At 42.0% G+C, this 22273-nt stretch overlaps 1 protein-coding gene across 2 annotated transcripts; it reads right to left on the bottom strand.

The window, feature by feature from the left end:
* Positions 1-3123: 3123 nt before the first annotated feature.
* LOC103472278 (uncharacterized) lies at positions 3124-19775 on the bottom strand. 2 transcript variants are annotated; one of them, XM_008421787.3, is made up of 6 exons: positions 19155-19775; positions 12651-13419; positions 11072-11260; positions 10801-10879; positions 7553-7711; positions 3124-4136 (listed from the first exon to the last, which is right to left on the bottom strand). In XM_008421787.3, exons 1-6 carry the CDS (start codon positions 19237-19239, stop codon positions 3609-3611), a joined length of 1809 nt encoding a protein of 602 aa, XP_008420009.1. In that variant the 5' UTR covers positions 19240-19775; the 3' UTR covers positions 3124-3608. The 2 variants fall into 2 exon arrangements, with proteins under 2 accessions (XP_008420009.1, XP_008420006.1); XM_008421784.3 differs by having other exon boundaries at positions 10717-10879; positions 19155-19774.
* Between the last annotated feature and the right edge of the window lie 2498 nt (positions 19776-22273).

The raw sequence follows: 22273 nt of genomic DNA, 5'->3' as shown, positions 1-22273 counted from the left end.
CATTCAGGCCAGTAATAACTTACCCTTCACCATTAGATCTGCAAATAGTCTTGAACACTTTACAGAAGCCCTGACATTGTAATCCACTTGTACTGTCTGTTTAATCTATTGTGTTTCATTTTTATGTGTTCTTATCTGTGGTTTTAAGGATACCGTGCAGCACTTTGGTGCACTTAATAGCTGGTTTTGAAGTGCTTTATAAATAATTTGACATTGACATTGACATGACAAAGTGATTGAAGATTTGAAGCAGCCTTGATTTAAAAATAGCTTTCAAGCATAATTATAGCAATGGTAAAGACATGCAAAACGCTCTGCCGGTGTGTTTTGACATCTAATTAATTAGCTTCTAATGTGGCCTTGCATTGCCAGACTAAATGCACAGAGCTGCATTCTGAAAGAGTGTAGCTTTGACCACCAGGGGGAGGTCAAAGCCTACTTTATAGAGAGTTTGTGAACTTCAGAGTATTTTATATGACTGTCCTTCTGTCAGGCCAATAAAGACCAACTTTTATATGGCTTCTGGAAGATTAAAAGAAAAAAAGAAGTTCAGAATGTTTTACCAGTGACTGTCACTGCAAACATTTTGTTGTTGTTGATAAAATACTGCAGTTAATTGTTAGGTCATAGCCAGTGGTGGAGAAAGTACTCAAAAAATTTACTTAAGTAAAAGTACAAATACACAGTCAAAAATGTACTTAAGTAAAAGTCAAAGTACCACATTAACATTTTACTTAAGTAAAAGTAAAAAAGTACTGGCTTTTAAAAATACTTAAGTATTAAAAGTAAAAGTACTTGCTGAATGCATTGCCTAATCACTAATATCATTAAGTGTACCAATCATATTTAATTTTAATACATCAGTAATGTGCCATTTTAATGAACAATGCCACAGATAAAGCATGTTTTTATTGAGTTTACTCTGTAACATAGTTTAGACTTAGATATGTGATTCTATGCATCATAATTTCAGAGATGGAAACATCTCCTGTCCTAACAGTATGAACTTCACTTTTTTTCCCACACATTTATTTTGAAAGAAATCCAACTGGCAGAGGAGGACCTGGAACCAAGGAGCCACATAGCAGAGTTGTAGTCTAGACCACTGAACCCAAGACCAAATCAAAACCAGCACCCCATGCTACATGACAATAAAATTAAGTGCACCTATCAAAATTGCTTCTCAAATTGATCTGAAAGATTCACTTTCCCATAAAAACACCTAGATATTAAACACTTAGAGCTGAAATAAATTATCCAGTGACAATTCAAACTCTTCTTCATTCTGTTTTGCTTTCATCTCTGTGCCACAATACACAGATCTCCTGCCATCCCTAAAAAAAATAACACCCTGGGTGGTTGCCCATATTGCCAATGTCAGAAATAATAATTGTCTGCACCATTAAACATAGCAATTAACAACGCTCAACTATGAACACTGTCCAAGGCCCAATAAGCAACAAGTAACCAAGCAGGAGGAGCACCGTGACTGTTCTCATCCTCCCTCCTGCTGCAACGTCTGCCACCATGACAGGTGACGAAAACAAAGAGCAATGAGCATGCTCTGTGTTCTTACGTTCTTGTTTTATTTATTCGCCAATTAAATATAAAGATATTTTAATGAAATAAAATAGCTACTGCAGTGTACGCAGAGCATTACAAGAACAAAGAACGGCTCTCAGTGAGGCTTCAGCACTATAGGACTTGGTCAAGATCCGTCCAGAAGAATCGGATCGTCCATGAATGTCATATTACTATATTGCACTTTGGTCACAGTGTTGTCCCATATATGCAACACCTCAGCCAACACCTCCACACAATAATTTAGCGCATGAGTGACAACTTTTTTTCATGCAGATGCAACATGTGTCTCAGTCAATACAGCTAGCTTTGCTAGCATCACGTCCACGGAGCTTACCTTTCTTTAAGCTTTCCTTCCAAGTGATGTTAAAAATTGGACGAAGTCCAACCATCTGTGAAAGCGAAGCGCTGCTGATTGTACATGTCGCCATATCTTATGATTTATGCAGCGCTATTATATTACTGACGCTCAGAGGAAACCACTGCGCATGTCTGGAGCTCCGCGTGCGAGTCAAGGTGGAGCCGATGGGTGACAACAGACACTAAGTCACGTTATTGCTCGGATTTTACGGCGCCACCTTAAATCCCTGAACTTCACATTTTAACGGAAAAAAAGCTCAACGCGACTTGGATGTAACGAGTAACGCGACACTTTGTAGAAATGTAGTGAAGTAGAAAGTACAGATACTTACTGTAAAATGTAGTGGAGTAAAAGTAGAAAGTACCCATTATTAAATCTACTTAAGTAAAGTACAGATACACGAAAATTGTACTTAAGTACAGTAACGAAGTACTTGTACTTCGTTACTTCCCACCACTGGTCATAGCGCATAAAAAGTGATAGCTGCTGTAATTCCTCCAGTATTGTGTGAGGAAAATGGCACAATTAACATTGTTTGTCCTTGCAAATGTTGTTTACCACCATCTGGTAGGCTGGCACATCAGCTGATAGAATAGAAGATTTTAAATCATTTTTGTGCTATTGCCCTTTTGTGGTCTTTTAATCTCTATGTTTTCTGACCCCTCTTCTCAATATGTTTGTTTGTCTCGTCTTGTTTAACCGTCTCAGTGTCGATGTGATCTTTATTCATGTCAGATGTGGTCAAGTCCAGTTTGCTTCCGGATCTCTAATTATGCTGACTTTAGCAAAGTGTCCAATTCACTCTGTCCATCCTGCTTCCAGGGATCCAGTCCTTATGCAATAAAACATCCTCGTCTGTTCTACTCAGTCTTTTTTTGTCACTGAAAGTGCTTTTTGAATTGTGAATGTGCGTGAATATGTCAGAAATAGAGTTTCACCTCTTTCATTAAATTACTGAAATGTAACATTTTCAACGAGATTCTAATGCAGCAAAATCAAACCGTCTTTGTGTTTTTAAAATAAACGCTAACAAAAGATTTACCTGATGGAAAGGCACTAAGGCACAACAGAATTACTAAGCCTTTTGTCGCAATGCCTACATTGTCCACAAGGTGGAAGCAGAGGTCTTCATACTGTCAGCTCTGACCTTTCTCTTGCCTGAACAAAACAACACAACGGGCCGTTGTTCTCTCTTTATTATTTATTTAGGATTAGAAACATGAAAACAAAAAAATTTTTTAGCAAAAGATTCATATAAAACAATGATAACAGTATTACGTTTTTCTGAGCTACGTCCTCCTCAGTTTCTGCTGACGTTGGCACCGCGCTATGGGGGTTGTGTCTGAGGTGTCTTGAACCTGAGTTTAGAAAGCTTGTTATTCACATCAAAGATAATATCTGAGGCTGCAGCGACAACAGAATGATTTGCCTTTTGTAGTTTTGTGCATCCATGTTGAATTCTAGCACTTCCAGCTCCAGTCCGTTGAACCTTGTGCGGTCCGTTTTCCTCTGAGTAATAAATGTGTGGGTTGAGAGCGCACAGATGGGTAGTTTGGTCAAATATCTACAAAAACTGGTACAAAACTGGACCACACAGATGGGACAAAGACATATTTTTGTGTGTTTGAATGTGCAAGTTGTTGGGGGATAGACAGGAAACATTTGGTCAGGAGAGAGGCGGCAGAGAGCGGGTGCTGACCGCGCTGCACTTTGCTCTGGATGGCGATGGAGGCAGCTGGGTGAGATGAGGCGAAGAGGGAGATGAGTGAATGGGTCCGCTCTGGTGGTCTCTCCACCTCGCAGAACTGGGAGCTCCGCCTCGGGGGCTTCGCTGCTGAGGAGGGGTGGAGGAGAGGCCGGGAAGACATTTCTGTTGGGAGGAAGCGTGGGGGGAATTAGGGTGACACCCAGGTGCTGGGTGACGACTGGGTGATGGGTGGCGACCAGATAAGGAGTGACGGCTGGGTGAGGAGTGCCTCCCAGACGCGGCACCCATGGTGAGTTTAGGTGATTTGGGCGATTTGGGAACGGGTTGAGAGACGGAGTTAGAGGGAGCTCCTTGGCTGTGAGAGGTGGAGTCTCCATTGTTGGCAACTTTGTAGAGGAAGACATCGTACTGAAGTGGTGGACTGACCTCCTGGTGCAGCTTGGCCTCTTTGGGCAGTAGCACTTCCAGGCCAATGGTGACTCCATCCTGATGAGGAAATATGGTAAGGAAAAAAAAAATGGGATGCAACAATGTAGGGAAAGTAAAACAAAATGATAAAATAAGGACTAAAACAGAAAAAAAACAGGGGTGGGTTGATCATGTGATAACAGTTTCTTGGTGCAGAAAAGGTGAAAGAATGATTGTGATTGTGTAATTTTAAATTAATAAAGTTTGGCTGAGAAGAACCAGAACTCCATAAAGTGCAGGAGTGATGCCAGGGAAAAGCTAAGTTTTATTTCTAAAAACTTTGTGAGGTGAACGGCGACAGCCTCCTGGCACACCATCAGCTTTAAGTGATGTTTCCCTTCAAAATTTCATTGGCGAAATTTTGCAAGCAACACTTAATATTTCTTTAGGCAAAACATTTAGTAAATGGGAATTTGGAAGGTGTGTATCTCCATAAATAAATCCAGGAGTTCGAACTGCAAACATTACTTAAGCACACCACCAGAAGGCAACGTGGATGAATCGAGGGGATTATTACCTGGAAACAAACACCATCTCCTAGGCTGGGAAGTACATACACAGAATGATTCAAGAATAGAATTAACATTATTTCTGTCACTAATACCATGCTTTGAAATATGGCAAAATAAAATATGGTAATTTGAAGTTTATTCCTTTATTTCCTTGGGCTTTTATAAAATAAAGAAAACCTTCTTACCAATGCTAGAAAATAATGTTTACAATCACATTTTATAATGTTTCCAACATTAGATGGGTTTTTGCACCTTCCAGTAAATTCTATTAATCCAGAACGGACTTATCAAAATGAGGTGGAAATGCTGCTGCAGATAAATAGCCTGGATTTCACAGAGGAGGTTGTTTTGTGCTTAAGCAGGACACCCATTATGTAATATTGGAAGTTTACTAAAGAACAAGACAAACCATTAGACCTTCTGGTGACTCAAATCAAGCTCTCTCTATTTAGCATTAAGAAAGCAGACAAAGGAGCACACATTCGCACATTTTGTAGCACATTTTGATTGAAATGTGCTTACAGTGGGTTAAATAAACATATGCAGTTCTGGTCAGAAGTTTACATGAAAGCCATTTTAAATCTTTTTTTTTAGGAAGTAATTATACAACAAACAGCTTCAATGATTCTTAAGATCAACAATTGTTGTCCAGAGTGTTATCTCTTCTGCCATCACCTGTTGGGGCAGCAGCATCGGCGCTAAAAAGGTCCAGTAATCTGATGAAGAAGGCTGGTTCTGTTCTGAGGACGACTGTGGAACCTCTGGAGATGATGATGAGGATGATGATGCAAAGAAGGCTTTTATATAAATTCAAGAAAATGATTGGCAACCTTGGCCATCCTCTTTATGACACTGTCATACAAAGACAGTGTCTTTAATCAGAGACTTTGCTGTAACACAGACCGCTACAGGAGATCATTCCTGTCCACGGAATCGGCAACGCCTCTTCAAATAACCTTGAATAATCTGAGCTACAACTTTTATTGTCCTTTGGGATTGGCAAAGTATTTTCGCATTTGAATGTGTGTTTGGTATCGGCTATTTTTTGGCTTAAATACCCAACTGAGTCCATGTCTCTGCTATCTAACCATTCATTTCAGATGAAGTTGAATAGTTTGGATTTGGTCTTTAATTATTACACTCACTTTGTGCAATGTGTGAATAACACCATCCCACCCATACCATAATACTGCACCGCCACACATTACTGTACTGTGTTTTATGCTATAAAAGCTTTACATTGGCCCAAATATCTCACTCTTTGTCTTTGTGCTTTCTCAAAAAAATAAAGTTTCAGTCAAACCTGAAAGTGCAGATTTTTGGAAAAAGGGGTTCTTACTTGGTTTGCTCTCTGATTGTTACTTTGCTGTGGACTAATATAGAACACCTGGAATAGTTAATTGGGCAGGCTTTACTTAAAAACCCAACCTGCTGCCAATTCTGCAAATGGAACATCTGGAGCTTATCGTGCAAAGAGAAAATATTGATAAAATTACAGACGACCCCTAGAAATCTCCTTCATTAAGCCGTTATACAAAAACACGTTGTCTTCAGTCAGAGTCTTCAGTCAGAACCGCTGTAACGTGGACCTCTGCAGGTCAAAACAAAACACCGAAGCTGTTTGTTGTGGGATCATTCAGCTTTTGGAAAAAGTATTCAGATGCATCACTACCGGCCCCGAATTGACTAAACATTTATGCCCATTATGAAAGCATGCAAACCTCTGACTGAAACTGCAGTTTATAGTTAGGAATGCATAGAAAGAAGAGGAAAGGTTTTCATGGGAGTTCCTAATGCAGTCACACTCTAGGAGCTGTCCGCGGTTCTGAATAGGTTCACACTCACTATTGTGTTTCTGCTGCGTAATCTGTGAGGAGCAGCCCTACTGCAGCACAAAAGTAGGGTCAGCCATGCATTCAGTTATTATTTGGTTGGGCAGTACTAAGCTTCATTGTGTGCAGACAAGCAGAAAAAGAAAAAAAGAGAAAAGAGCAAAAGAGGAAGGCGGCGTCTGGGGGTATGGGGGCAGGGGAGGTGGAGCTCATAGCAACACACGGGTACAAGCTGGGTAAAATGAAAAAGATTTATTCCAACAACTGTGAACTGTAACCCTCCATGAATAGCCAAAAAGGTAGAAAAGAATATCAAGTACATTAAAGATAGCAAAACACATTGAAAACCAAGACACAGCGCTTGTAATATATGCATATAGACTCAAATATCAACTCTAAGCAATTACTTTATCCTCAGGTAATCTAGACATATCAACGTATTTTAGCAATGCTGCACATTAATAGTTTGCAAATACAGATTCACTTTATTTCCACATATTTTCTTCTTCTTTTTTTTTTCAAATTGTACGCTTTTTTCAGACACATTTTCGCTGATAACACCAATGCATGCGGGCAGAGAGACACGGTTAGGTTGGGGGGAAAGGCTGAGAGAGAGAGAGAGAGAGAGAGAGAGAGGGGAAGCTCAGGGAAACAGGAGAAAAGACAATGCAGAAGTTCATTGGTCAAAAGACCAAGGCAGAGCATCAGTAGAGAGAACAGTCAGTCAGTAGTTGGTCCGAGCCAGAGATTTTAGTCCAGCATTAAAGGCAGATAGAAGGAGAAAAAGGAGGCAGCGGCGCCACTGGGTGATCTACGTGAGCAGCATGGCAGCCTCGTAAACAGAACTATTGTGCTTCTCGCGTTGGAACTATAAATATGTGTTGTGCTCACTTTTAACTTTAGATGTTGTTAGTTCCTTTTAGAAAATCTTACTTAGCAAGGTGTAAACTTGTATTTTTTATCTTTTTTTTTCTTCCTAAAACCTCTGTGTGTGTGTGCGCGCGCACCGTAAAATATTTTGGTCTGATTCAACCGCCGCACACTCAATCGTGTGCCGACGTTACACCAGGTTGTTCTGGAGCATGTTTACCTCTGCGTTTTCCTCCGTGTTGTTGGGGGTGTGGCCATGGACGACGGAGGCAGGGCGGTTGTTCTCGTGCTTGGGAGAGTGGGAGTTCAGGATGTTCATGGACCCCTCCTCTTTAGGCAGGGGGGATTTGGCTTGGTTCTCCTTCTTCTGTGGCTCGTCCTGCGGAGAGAGAGAGTCAGTTCCCATTCAGCTGCGGATGAGACGTGGCAAGTGAAACGACGCTTAATTCAACAGACAAATGCTTTCTCAGGTGAAACAAGAGACGTCCGTGTGTAACGAAACACGCACGTCTCACCGAGACCAAAAGGAGCAATTTGCAGGGGTATAGCCTGGGTCTTGTTTACTTTGCAGAATGAGTTTATCTACTAGAAATTAATGAAAAGTGACTGCTTCTAACTAAACTAAAAGTAAAAGTTGACAAAAACAGTCTAGTAATGTCTATAGAAATGGAAATGGAGACTAGAAAACTAGTGGCGCAGTTGGTAGAGCTGTCGCCTTGCAGCAAGAAGGTTCTGGGTTCGATTCCCGGCCCCGGTCTTTCTGCATGGAGTTTACATGTTCTCCCTGTGTATGCATGGGTTCTCTCCGGGTACTCCGGTTTCCTCCCACAGTCCAAAAACATGACTGTCAGGTTAATTGGTCTGTCTAAATTGTCCCTAGGTGTGAGTGTGTGTGTGCATGATTGTTTGTCCTGTGTGTCTCTGTGTTGCCCTGCGACAGACTGGCGACCTGTCCAGGGTGTATCTCGCCTGGAACGTTAGCTGGAGATGGGCACCAGCAACCCTCCCAACCCCACCAAGGGACAAGGGTGTCAAGAAAATGGATGGATGGACTAGAAAACAAGTTCCCATAACATGTGCAGATTTTAATGTCTCCACAATCTGGTGATTTCAGAATCAATGTTAAATTGCTTTTATTGGTCTTTAAAACTATTGATATTTTCATTTTAAACAGTTTTTCTTTTATTCTATACCACACAGGTGCTCAATACCAATACTTTCTGGAAATGACCAGGAAGTGAAAACCATTGGGGTTATGCAGCAGAACAACACCAGCTCAAGAGACAGAATTGATTAGGTCTGGCCTAATCAAAGAATGGACTTAAATCTAAGATGCTGCAGCTTGACTATATGACAATTCGGAGAAAAAAAAAAAGAGTGTGTCAAAATTCCCCCAGAATGATGTAAAAGACTGGAACTTATTGCAAATGCCTCATTTCAGCTTTTCATTATGTGAAAACAGTTTTTTTGCATTTTCTCTCTGATTTTATTTTGTGTGTGTGTGACAGAAGATATGTTTGATGATCTGAAACATTTAAGTGTGGCTTTAAAAACTTGTTTTTATGGTAGGCTTTCAGCAAGCGCCAGTATTTGGATAGGAGAATGTGTTGATTTTTAGGTTCAAGATAAGTTTCATGACCATGTCAACAAGCGACGGAGGAGAGGCTTGAGGAAAGGAACAGTCGCAAGCAATTATGAAGAGTTGTTGGACTGAGTAAATATAATTACTGGCAACTTATCTTCTGCATTTACATCGGATGAAAAAAAATGTTTCATGAAGAGTGAGAGATCAAAAGAGGTTCCTATGTTATCTTGAAAAGTTATCATGTAGGCTGACATGGTACCTTCTTATGTAATGCCCCTGGCTTATAAAAACTACCTATTAGTTTTATGACATTTCCGAAAATGCAGTCCAGGCTATGAGCTCGCTGTGGCTTTTTAGCCTCTAGCCCTGACATTTGGAGCATCCGGTAGCCACGGAAACTCATCTATAATCGCCGTAGGGAAGCGTTAACAGAGCTGAAAGCACTGACTAAGATTGGAAAAAAAGAAAACCCACAATTGTTTGCTTAGGTTTTTTCACTGCAGGTGCAGGACTTATTGGAAAAAAAATAAAACAAATAAATTCATCAGTGTTTAAATTCCAACATTTGAATTAAACAGACTTTATAATCAGTCAAAGAGACGTGTCTGTGTTGTTTGGGTGTTTATGCATTTGTTTATGTGTCCGTGTGTAAATGTTCAAGCATGTCATTTATCGGAGTGTCATGGACGTTTGAAGGTCAACGTCACAGCAGGCAGTAAATAGGGCACCATTGATCGGGTCACGCTTAGCTGCTACTGGACACAACTCACCAAGTACGCCTCAGCATGACAGATGAAAGGTTTTAAAAGTTGAAAGCTACATTTCTACTCTACTCAATGGTCTTTGCTGGTATCTGTAGACTGAGTGAAACCATCTTAATCAAACCCAACTCCACTGTTTTGCAGGAACAACAAATGCCTATTAAGACAGTAATTAATGGGCTGTCATTTGCACTTATTTATGTGCTGCTACTGAGCAGTTTGGTACATAACATAATAGCAAGCCCTAAATGCGTTTCAGAAAAGATATAGAGAAGAGCTGCACAAGGAGCTAAAATGGCTGCATGCGCTGTGCTGAGGGAAATGGAGGCGCTCTTGCCTCGCCGAGCACCTCGGGAAGCTGCAGGGACGCGGGTGAGAAAGGAAACAAATGAGGCAGCCTAGTGTTTAATCATACTGCAGAGGCTACCGCAGAACACATGTGAACAAGTGCCTGACTCGCAAGAGCTCGGCCATTTGTCATTTCACCCGGAGCGTGCATCGGACTGGGTTCAGGAGAGAAAATGTTGGAAGTAAGGTTTCCAGCAAAATTGACAGCTAGTAGTAATTGCACAGTAGGTGGGCTTCCAACAAAGACAGGGAGGGGAGAGGAGGCAACGCAGACTTCTCCACTGGGCTTACCTGGAGGTGGTTATAAGGCTTTCTGTGGCTATACTCCCAGGGATTGCTGGTTGCTGATGACCTCTGAGAGGTGGGTGGTGAGTGTGAAAATGGTTAAACACAAGCATGCTGCACAAACTATCTGCAAGTGAACATCCTAATGACAGTCTTCTGATTTAGCTGATGGTTTGGAGTCAAACTGACAGATGGCAAAGTTTCTCTCTCTCTCACACACACACGGCAGCAGAACAAGACAGATTCATAGAATACAGCAGATCACTGTTTAAGCTGGCTTTGGGGGGCATAGGAGAGAACATAATAAGGAAGAAGCGAGAACAAAAGGTAAAGCTGAAGAGAGACAGACTGAAAATACTGAAAACAGAGGGACAGGAGCAAAACAGGAGGAGAGTGGAGGCATACCTGACAGATAATGTTGTCATAGTACGCCAGGTTGTGAGTATGAGCTTGGGGGGCAGGCGGAGGGGTGTCACACAGTTTCCTTACATTTGGCTGCGACCCGTCAGCTGTCGTCGAAACCGAGAGGCCATCCGTCTGCGGCTCGCTGCTCTGGGGGCGGTACTTACTGCGGGAACGCAATGAGGAACACAAGGCGCGATATAAATATTTACAGAAGCGTCTTTTTGTTTCTCCCTTCGCTGCAATATGAGTCACAGTAAAAAAAAATAACAATAAAAAATTGAACAACACTGTGGAATGCAAAGGGGGATCGAGCACACACACACACACACACACACACACACACACACGCACACACCTGCGTTTGCGAAGGCGCATGTTCTCGTTTTTGAGGCGGTACAGGCTCTTGGCGAAGAACACGATGATCATGAAGAGCAGGAGGAAGACGAAGCAGGCCACGGCCACCACAACGCACAACACCTGGAACTCTGTGACGGCCCATTCACAGCGCAGGCCTTTATTCCAGATGTAGTCCTGTACGTTACACCTGGACACAAAGGAATGGAGGGAAGAACAAATATGATACACAAAGCAGACGATAAGCTTACGGTGTTTCTGTCAACATTTTTTTCACCAAAACTGTGAATCTCTGCAGCTCCTCTGGAGTCACCAAGAGCGACTATACGCTACATGTCAAATTAACTTTGCATTTGTACTTGAATTTTTGTTAACATTCAGAGCTTCTTCACAACTTTACTCCTAACTTGTTTGCCATTTGGCACTGGTGTTTGACCTTTCTTAGGTCTCCAACAGACCTCTGAGGCCTTCGCTCATCTGCTAGATTCATAATGGAATAGAAGTGGACCAAAATCAAGAGGTTGCACTGATCAAGAGGATCAACAGATCCTAAAGAAACAGATCCCAAAGAGTGAAGAGCGTCTGACATATCAAATGAAATCCTCATAAAATACATTCAATTTTGACGCTGCAATGTGATAAAATCTGGAAGAACTCAAGTGGTACAGATACTTCTGCAAGGTAGACTGCAAGATGCGCAACATTTTTCAAACAGGAGTGCAATAGTACTTGCATGTTATGTGGTGCAACCTGGAGGCTGTCCAACAAGCAGCCTTGCTTCTAATAAGATCAAAGGATCAGAGCATTTGCATGCATACATGCTTGTATTTTAGCCTTGACCTGTTCTACCTGTGCAACTGACAGCACATATCTTAATATGGTCCAAGTGTATGTATGTATGTATTTGTGCATATGCTTCAGATCGTGCATAGGACAGGATGAGCAACAGTTTGTCACCAAGCTGACGGTCAAACTGCAGATGGGGCAGATGGTTGCAACATGATGCGTCCAGTCTTCGTTGTGTGTTGGTATTGTGCATGCGAGGATACTGTGTGTGTGTGTGTGTGTGTGTGTGTGCGTGTGTGTGTGTGTGTGCGTGCGTGTGCGTGCGTGTGTGTGTGTGTGTGTGTGTGTGTGCGTGTGTGCGTGCGTGCGTGCGCGCGTGCTCGCTCGCGTGTGTGTGCATTTCTCTGTTGTCATTTTCCTCACACTTCTTTGAGCAGGCGACTGCCATGTGCTCTCTACATCTCTTACCTCAAAAAACAGAGCTAATCCATTGGGGACCCTGCTGTGATCTTGACAAACCCACATGACACATTAAGCCAGCCTTCTGTCTTTGTCCATGCGCGCGCGTGTGTGTGTGTGCGTGCTTGCATGTATTTCCCTTAATCTTTCCTTTTGTGTCAGAGGACAAAACATTTGGGAATGATTGCAATAAACCAAATTAATAAGGAGAATGTTTTTGATCCAAATCAGAGCGGTTAGTTATCAGCCTCGTGACAATGCTGTGTTTGCAATACGCTAAACACGCATAAAAGCGACAAAATGAAGTTGACCTGAAGCCTTATCACGACTCTCACCTGCAGAAGGCACCCATTCCTGCCACCACAGTGCACATCCCTCCGTTGAAGCAAAAGTTTGGCTCAATGTCACACTGAGAAACACAAACTCCTGGTCCGGACAGCACAAAGCCCAGCCTGCAGCCATCTGCACCCACAGCCCCACCTACACCCATTCCGTTGTTGTTGTCTGGTCCCTGCATAGGAGGAGCTGGCAAAGATGACCCACCACTGGTGTTTGGCCTTGAGTTTTTGCGGATCACCGGAGAACCTGCCAGGAGCGGATTCTCATCCTCCATGTCTGGTGGAGGCGAAGGGGTCGGATCAGGTTCTGGGGTCGTGTCTACTGCTGAGACGTCGTTGTCAGAGGACAGGTAGTCGTAGTACTCAGTCAGAGAGTATTTATTAGGTTCTCCACCTCTCTGCTTTTGAGCTTTGGGAGTTTTTGCCCAATCCAGAGTGACGTCGGCGGGCACAACATCTGGCGCTGGACTGTGAAACGCCACCGTGATGACGTCATCGGATAACGGGTTCCCAGGATGGTCTGGCCCCGCCCCTCCGGCTGTAAGCTCCTCCCCGTGTTGGTCCTCCTCTACAAAATCCAAGTAGTGGCGTTTGTGAGAGTGGTGATGCCTGTTGGAGCTGAGTGGGAGCCTGGCACCGACTCCTGCTCCAATCAGGTGCTCTCTCTCTGCTGAGTCGTCACTGAGAACCATCCTGGTGTCCAAGGCCTCCTTGTGGACGGACGAGTGGTTGTGGTGAGGATGACGTCTGGCCAGCGAATGTCGCCCTGTCAATCAGAAACAGCAAGAAATATTTTTTAACCGCAAAGATCATTTGTATTGTGATTCCTTATTCTTGCACAAGCAAAACAAAACTCTGAGCTCTTGGTAAGTCATGATAGTTTATATCTGCCTTAGGCTTGACAATGCAAGAAGGTTGTATTGTCAAGGGTGACCCGATGAAGGCTGTTATCTTGCAGAAACTCCCAAAGACAAAACATTTTGTGTTTTGGTCAGGAGCCGCTGAATTTGTATTGGAATTCTTCTGGTATTTCAAAGACTTTATGAAATTTTCCACATAGGGGATAGATTCTACACCATTTGTAACAATGGTGATGAAGAGCTTTTTCACATCTTGTTTCTTTCTTTCACGTTATACCTACCTGAAGTGGTTGTTGCTTCAAAGGTCAATTCTTGCCTGGCCAGATATCAAAGCCTCAAGCACACATGTCCAGTTAAAACCCCAGTAGCATTTTGAAAACTTAGCCAACTCGCCTCATTCACATTAGTGAGAGTAGGGCAAGTCATAGCTTCTACTAGTTGCCATGGAGACTTAGTCTCCTCAAAATCTTATTCTGGTGGTAAGACAAGCCCAGTTCTTTCCTAGTCTTATTTATCACAGTTGCCACAGTTTTTTTTCTTGATCAAAAATAATGGGGTGTATAAAAAGTAGCTATTTTTAACATAGACCACAAATCTACTAGAATTGAATGCTTCCTTGTCTCTTATATTTTTTATTATTGGCTTAGAGATCAAGCATATTAATACCTAATGATAGCTGGGCAGAAACCACTCCCTTGTTCTACGCTTTGCAAGAGAATTGAATGGAATTATGCAGGAAGGCAATGGCCAGGCAAATCCGATGGTAACAGTGAAAGTCCATCATGAATCAAAAATGTTGTATGAAATAACACATATTTATTTTCAAGGAATTGTTTGGGTGTGCTAATAAGAGTTATTCTTACATTTATGCTTAAAAACTCTAACTTATTAGCTTCTGAACTTGGCATTTCTAAAAGGTGGATTATTTTTCAGCGTCGACTCTTTGTGCTACTCCTTTTAACTCACTTTACGCCAGGGGTGGCAGGTACTGCGTCCGCATTATGACAAGATCACGTACACAACCCGACACGCAAGCTGACAATTCAGAATAAAATCAGTTGTGACTGAGTTTAACAGCCGCTGTCAGCATGACTGTGAGAGGGAATGCTTGAGTTATGCAGTCGTTATCTTGCATCTTACCTAAAGGCAAGGCTGAGAATTCCCAAGTTTCCGACTCTGCTTTGTGCATAAGTAACATTAGTGTCTCTTTACAGCACTCAGAGGAAATGTCAGAAAGTTTTCCCGGGCTCGTTTCCCAGCAGGATACACCACTATCACACCGTCACCTTTGTTAAACGTGTTGTTTTCTTAATGAGAGATGCGTACTAAAAAAAACTGGAAATATCTCATAGGAATCAAATAAGATTTTTCTAGAAATAAAAGCAAAAGTTGAAGATGGAAGTGTGCAGTCTGCATGTCCTACGCAGGATTTGTTACAGTAAGTGACTAACCAATGTTCTCGGGTGACTGAGACTTGTTGAGGATTAAATCAGGATTTAGAGCTGTGGGTTAAGAGACTGACTGGTCAGGCTCGTCTGCACTTTGCAATCTGGGGAGAAGGACTCAGACAACAAGGGTGGAAATACACAACGAAGTAAAAGTTCTTGATATTACACGGTAACTGCACTCAAATTACATTTAAGTGTAAAAAATCTACAAAACATTTCTAAGAGACATCTACTGATGTAGTAGAATATTTTCAAATGTTGTCTCATCACCTCTTGGCTAGGTCTTCCTCAAGGGGTTATAATTTCTGGTATAAGTAAACCAGAAACTTTAGTCAAGTTGTGTATAATTGTGACGTTTTGAATGTTTTATCAATACTGTATAGAATCACCTTTCACTGGGATCACAGCTATCACAGCTAGTCTTTTGTATATGTCCATACACCTACAGATTGGATTTTATTTTTATTTTTTTAATTTTGAAGTATTTTTTTAGGGGGAAAAAAAGTCAACTCCTAGTTTAATTGGTTGGAAAGATTCAAAACATCAGCTTCCAATTTTGCTACACATTCTCCATGCATTTTAACACATACATATAATTTGACATAAACCACCCCACAGTAGCTCTGGCTATTTGTTTAAGGTTATGATCCAGGTTAAAAATTAAACTCCATACCTCTATCAAGTCTTCGGCACCCTTTATAACACCCTCCTATCCTAGCATGATGCTACCTTAAGTGCAGGGGTATGAGTTCTTAGTGGATCTGCATGTGAAAGGATAGTTTGGTTAATATTCTAACTCCTTCCATCCAACATCAGGATAGTGCAATCATTAAAATGAAGAACTTTCAGTTCCATATTATGGGTTACTTAATATGTAACCCAGTATTCCTTTCCTGGGTTACTTGGTACCCAGTAAGGGAATACAATAGTATAATATTATTAAACACTAATGCTGACTCTTATCCTATTGAAATTCCTGCTTGAAGCTAGATGAAAAGACAGAGGGCAGCTATGACTTGGGTAGATGTGTAGTATTCTCCCAATAGGCAGATTGTCCATAGCTTCATGTCACACTATACTTAGACAGTATAGTGTCAATCTGCAAATTGGTGTGTACAAGCGTGTGTAGATAGGTGAAAGTGGCTTGTTGTGTAAAGAAAAAGCCATATAAGTGGCCTTCAAAGCTAGAAAAGTGGTTTTTAAGTACCAGCCATTAAGGTCTTTATCTTCTGGGAATACTTTTGTATGTTCCCACAGTTGTCTGTCATTTCTTTCCACTTTTCTTTTGGCCTATAGCTACAGATACAGCTAAGCCTAGCCAAAAGGTTTGCTGGATGGCTGGTCTTCCATTGCCACCCTCAAATTCCTCGGTTCAAAAAGAGGTGCCACCTTTCAATACACGGCTCTTCATTCAGACCTCAAACAAAAACCGTCCGAACGTGCCTCGAGTCACGAAGACCAGTGGCGGCTGAGAAGCCATGAGATTCACCTCACTCGCACACACTCGTGGAGCGCAGTTGCCATGGTGAGATGTAAAGAGGTGCTGTGTTGAAAGGAGGAGCAGGGCAAGGGAATTGCAGTGGAAACAGAGCATCTAGTGTTAGTACTCTTTCTCTTCCCTGATTTTCAATCAACTGCCCGGCCAGTCGGTAGGTGCTGGATGCCAGCTCCATCTCTGGGAAAAGAAGGATTTGAAATGAATCTGAAGGCCTATGGTTTTTTTTTCTCTTCTCTTTTGTAGGAAGAGACATTCCCCGCCGACTCAAACCGACTGCAGCTGATTCAGCTCTCACTTAAGGGCTCAATCTGCCAATTTGCTCTGTTGAGACTTAGGCGAAGCTGCATCCTGTTAGCAGCTGGAAGTCTTTGTAGAGAGTCCAAGAGTAAAAGGGGAACATGAGGAGATTACAAGATGCTCAAACTGAACGCACAACTCTCTGCTTTTGCTGTGTGACATCCGTCTTTTGCAGGCTGTGATTTGTGCTTTTAACTGACAGTTGGCTTGCAAACCTCTGGCACTGCATTGAGCGAGTCACCATGGTAACAAGTTCTACCTGAGGTCATTTTAATTGTTTCGGGGGAGAGACTTGAAGGAGTTGCACCAATTTTAAACAAGGGGGGTGGGGGCGTGGTGGGAAAGAGACAGCTGCAAAGTTGCAAACTAAAAACGGCAAAAATATTCAAGGAGGGCTAAAAGACTAAAATTAAAAATTGAGAATGCAATCATAATTTATTCATAATTTTTGTTTCAGGCATTTTAAAATGACTCTATCCATCATATCTTGTGGATCTCTTGCTGCTTGTTAAGCTATAAATACCATCCTGACATCACCTCCTTCAGTGTGTTTTGGTGTGAAAGTTGGAGACAAGCTGATCTATTCTGACATATCATGAGCTTTCTTAGGCTGCAGGGCAGATGGACCTCACAGTATGTAGTCTCTGAGTTAGTACACACACGTTCGCATGACAGTGCACCCAAGAGTCTGGAATCAGTCCATGTCATTTTCCATGACTGCATCAAGAAAAACCAATTGCTATGCACTTAAGGATTTATTAGCCTTTTACCCGATTAGTTCTTTGAAAAAATGTTGATTAATTCCTCACAGAAAAATTTCCAGAGGTGCAATTGCAATCATAGAAGCTTAAGCAGTTAATTAATTAGGTAAATAGTTCATAGATAGATAGATAGATAGATAGATAGATAGATAGATAGATAGATAGATAGATAGATAGATAGACAGACAGACAGACAGACAGACAGACAGACAGACAGACAGACAGACAGAGAGAGAGAGAGAGAGATAGATAGATAGATAGATAGATAGATAGATAGATAGATAGATAGATAGATAGATAGATAGATAGATAGATAGATAGATAGATAGATAGATAGATAGATAGATAGATAGATAGATAGATAGATAGATAGATAGATAGATAGATAGATAGATAGATAGATAGATAGATTGATTGATTGATTGATTGATTTATATTATAGGAATTTTACCAATAGATAAAACTGTTCCACCAGGCCAATTTGTAGCTCATGGTCCTAATTGATCACATTCCCCTTCCCTCGTGGTCGCTGTAGTCTAAATCACAAGAGGGAGGTTGCCAGACCTGCGTGCCTATTTCCTGGTCAATATGTCACAGCATTAACGCCTGGTTACACATTGAGGCCGAGGGATGCGACGAGGAATGGGAGGCGCGGGGTTCAGTCTGCGCGCCCCCGCGTGAACCCCAGCGACCCCACGTATGTGCACGAGCCGCACTGTTGCTGGGCAGCGGCGGCGCTCGTTTTTCTTTCTTTTTTCTTTTTCTTTTTTTACACCCGAAAGATTTTTCTTCCTTTATTTCCGATAGTCTACTGGGATTTTTCTTTTACATGTTGGAAACGAAAAAACGAAATTAAAAGAAGGAGGGGGGTGGGGGGGCGATTGGGTTTGTCCTGTAACCCCCACCCGTCCACCCCCTCTAATGTCTGGAGGAATTTACTGCATTTTGTGGCACAATGGGCTTCATGTAGACCGACCACAGAGCACCTAATCCGGCCTTTGTCTGGGGATGAACCGCGTCAACTCTTACCATCTATAAGCATATCTCACTTATAAAGATAGAATGCATTAATTTAATCTATTGCTATTTAAACGAGGATTTTGGATCAGAAAAAGAATATAATGGCATATATATTATACTACAATGTATGTTTTCCTTGTTACATACTCGAACAGTGACAATTGTATATATAGCAATGTAGCTAAAACCTATCATTAAGAACCTATAGTATTCCTAACCTATAATTAAGAATACTATAGGGTAAAAAAATAGCCAATGAAATAGATATGTTTCATTGTATATAATTAGGAGGAGGACACCTGCATGTCCTCCTCCTAATTATACACATCCCTCTTACTACCTTTACCGAATTAATGAAATATAATACCGGTACTGCACTATTACAACATGTTGGCAATAGTAAATCAATGCAAAGCCTGTGTCCATGTGGTTGACGAGAAATAAATATTTAGCTGAACGTTGCATCTCTATCTGGACATTTTCCACGTTTTATTAAATCCTCGTCCAAGTGCAGGTGTGATTTGATCCACGCACGTGCGCGCTGTCTTGCACAAATGACCGAACTACATTGCCGCGCACACGCGCAGGGTGGGTCTCCGGTGGAGCGGTGGTCTTACCGTTATGTGCACACAGAGGGATGATGAACATGGAGATGGTCAGCAGCACCTGCCAGGTCCCCAGTCGAATGTCTCCACGAGCCATAGTGTGGGTTAGCTATTCCCTTGACACGCTAATAATAATAATAATAATAATAATCTGATCTGATCTGATCTGATCTGATCTTGTCCCCTTCTTCACACCGGTCAGATGCGGCCGCAATTAATCCAGATCAAAGCGGATCCTGTCAAAGTTCAGATCTGCTCCGTTTTGGTCATGCCGCCTTCTGCTTGGCTTAACAGCGAGGGGACGGTCCCATTGTCCCCAAGCGGCTGGCCTGTCCCTCTCGCACCTTTTTGCGCGCGCGTTTCTCGTGCTTCTCGGTGCGCCGTTGGGGTTCTGTCGACAGACAGCAGCAGCGCCGCCAGGAGTTGTAGTTGTAGCGTAATGACGCGCGCAGCCAACGGAGGGGTCCGTAGACGAGATTTTAATGGCACGAGTCTCTCGCGCTTGCTTGCTCGCCTGTCTGCCTGTCTGAACGGAGCAGCGCGCGCAGAGGGCGTTCGGGTGTCAAAGTGCCGGCACACACGTCGACACACACCCACACGGTAAAGGCTCCTCTCTGAGTCCAGCTTCAGCATGTGCGGTTCGTGTGGAATGGGAGTGAACGTGGGGATTTACGCGACGTCTGTTGTCAATTGCACGTCAATATGCTCCATTTTACACCCCAGCTCGGATGCATGAGAGCGCATTATGTGGCCCCCCACTTTGGGTGGCGTTTATGTGTCAGTAGGTTATTGGGTGCATGCTGCCTATAACTGCCAGCAGAAATTGGTGTGTACACGCACAGGACTGGATAATCCTCTTTATGTTATGCTATCGACTAGAGACAATGGCATCTGCTCCATAATCACTTTGTCATGCAGGACAAGGGCTGAGGTAAAAGCGAACTTGACGTCTGCTTAGGGCTCCCTGAATAGCAGGACTCTACTGCACACAGCATAATGACCAATATACCAGTCATTGGCTGTTTTTGATTTTGGGAATACGGCTCTCTTCCCAGAGTGTTAAAGGAAAATAAGAAAATGTTGTCAATTGCACACCAAAATAATATGCATTGTGTATGCACATGTCAATCAGTGGGATATCCACCTCTGTGCACTGTTAGTGCAAGAAAATATTGCACCGCCACTGGTGGCTGACAATACTGAATCTGGTGACTGATTCCCAGTTTATGATTGGGCGAGTTGGAGGCTTTACTAAGCATGATATTTGAACAGCACATGACCATTTCCAGTACAAAATCAGTTGTATTTAGACTGGTCAAAGCTAAACTGGCTTATTTTTTACACTGAAAAGAGATCCTCTTGTGTGTGCTCAAAAAAATGAAAAGTTTTGTCTGTCGGTTTGTATGTGGGAGTGTGTGTGTGTGTGTCTATGGGTATGTGTGGGGCAACAGAACGAAGAAAGAGGGGCATCATGCATGCAAGAACTACTAATTTACAAATACCAAGTAAAACAGCGAAGGACAAAAAAAAAAGCATGTGTCTTTTTATGTATGCAACCTTTTGCTCTATATCGATGACAGCTTATATATATTTTACTCAATCACATTTCCTTATCTGTTCCTTTTATCACCCTAATGATCACAGTTCGCTGGCACTAATCCAGCAAACAGGAATAGCCTGTAGAGGGCTGTCATCCCATTCCCCTCCTAAATTGGATTATGTAAGAGACATTATGAAATAATTAGGATTGAATGCATTGATTTCAGTGAATTAGTTGCTCTACCATTTTCATCGGTAATTGAATCTGGAATTGAATTGAGACAAACCGCTGCTATACAGAGATTTTTGTGTGTGTCCTTGGTAAAGATGTGTAACAAAGCCTACAGATAGATATGTTATTTCTGCTGTATAATCTCACTTAATATATTTTTTTAGAGGAAGCATGCTTTCAGTTTAATACATTCTTCTAGAAGAAAGGAAATTTCATGTTAAGAAATAATTGCATTTTATAGACTCCCCGGAAGCACAATTATTAGGTCACGCAACGTCTGCTTTAGTTTAGATCTAGTTTTAGCAGTTTTATTTTAGTGTTGTGTGCCTCGGCCAGACAAGACTGTCATGTTTGGCAAAAGTTTATGAGTCAATTATATAAAACACTTAGAGACTCTAATGGCAATTTAAACGGTTTACTGCCACAAGACGGAAATAACGAGTCATGATTTTTCACAAGCAAAAGAGGTCAATTCTTGTTTGGAAGCGGGAAGGAAGTATTAGTGGCACTCAAGTGGTAAATGAAAAGAATAATTTAATTGTTTGCCTTATTTTCTTGTTGTCGGTGCTCAGGCGGCAGAGGGCGGCTGGAAATGTCAAAATGGCTGAAGGAGGAAGTAGTAAGAAGTAAGAGTCGTTTTGTTTCTTTTTAGTTGTTGGTTGGTGGTTCGACTTACAATGTGAGGATTGTGGGTGGACAGGCAGATAGGTGTTGGTAAAATATTGGTTTGTTTTCTCCCTAACCTGTGACAGCAGGTACTTCAAGTGAGTAGGTTCAGCATATCCTCCTATGTTGTCTTTGTATGTACGGTGGCTTGAGATTCCATGGCATAACCAGGACGTGGCAAACAAACCAATGAGTGGTCCCAGACTTCAAAGACACACGGAAACACAAGGAACTAAACACAATTTGGGTTGTTTGGACTGAAGCAAATGACTGGATTTTATGGGAGAAAAAAAAGCACATTTTGGTAATTAAAAAGCATTACCGGATGCTTTTCAATTGGTGGAAGATCTACTGTGTGGATCCGTTTATCCTCTGCAGGGGCGGAGAGCGTTAAGGTGCATTTTAGCACTCCTATGGGACTTCCCAGTCATCAAAACAAAAGCCCACACAAACCCTGTGAGGTGATCTGTAGAGAAAGGTAAAGGTAAAGATAATTGTATGTATATATTTTCAGCAACAAGGCAATATAAAGTGCTTTACAGGAATTAAAAGGAAATACAAACAAAACAACAAACCAAAGGAAAGAGCAAAAGAAAAAAAAGCTAATGATGTTGATTCAAAGTAAATAAACTGGATACTATTCAGGGCATAAGTAAGTATGTCCTCTGGTCTAATTCCTTTGTGAGAGGAACCA

This window comes from Poecilia reticulata, chromosome 11 (assembly GCF_904066995.2).
Source record: "Poecilia reticulata chromosome 11, P_reticulata-male-v2, whole genome shotgun sequence".
NCBI classification, from domain to species: Eukaryota; Metazoa; Chordata; class Actinopteri; order Cyprinodontiformes; family Poeciliidae; genus Poecilia; species Poecilia reticulata.
This window is presented reverse-complemented; position numbering and strand designations above follow the sequence as displayed.

What these genes read in the sequence shown, in the direction of transcription:
- LOC103472278 (XM_008421784.3), bottom strand. Translation starts at nt 19,239, where the DNA reads ATGGCTCGTGGAGACATTCGACTGGGGACCTGGCAGGTGCTGCTGACC. An exon ending in GGAATGGGTGCCTTCTGCAG is followed by an intron (nt 11,261 to 12,650) that starts GTGAGAGTCGTG and finishes CTTTGTGTCCAG; the next exon opens with GTGTAACGTACAGGACTACA. An exon ending in ACACGGAGGAAAACGCAGAG is followed by an intron (nt 4,137 to 7,552) that starts GTAAACATGCTC and finishes TTTCCTCATCAG; the next exon opens with GATGGAGTCACCATTGGCCT.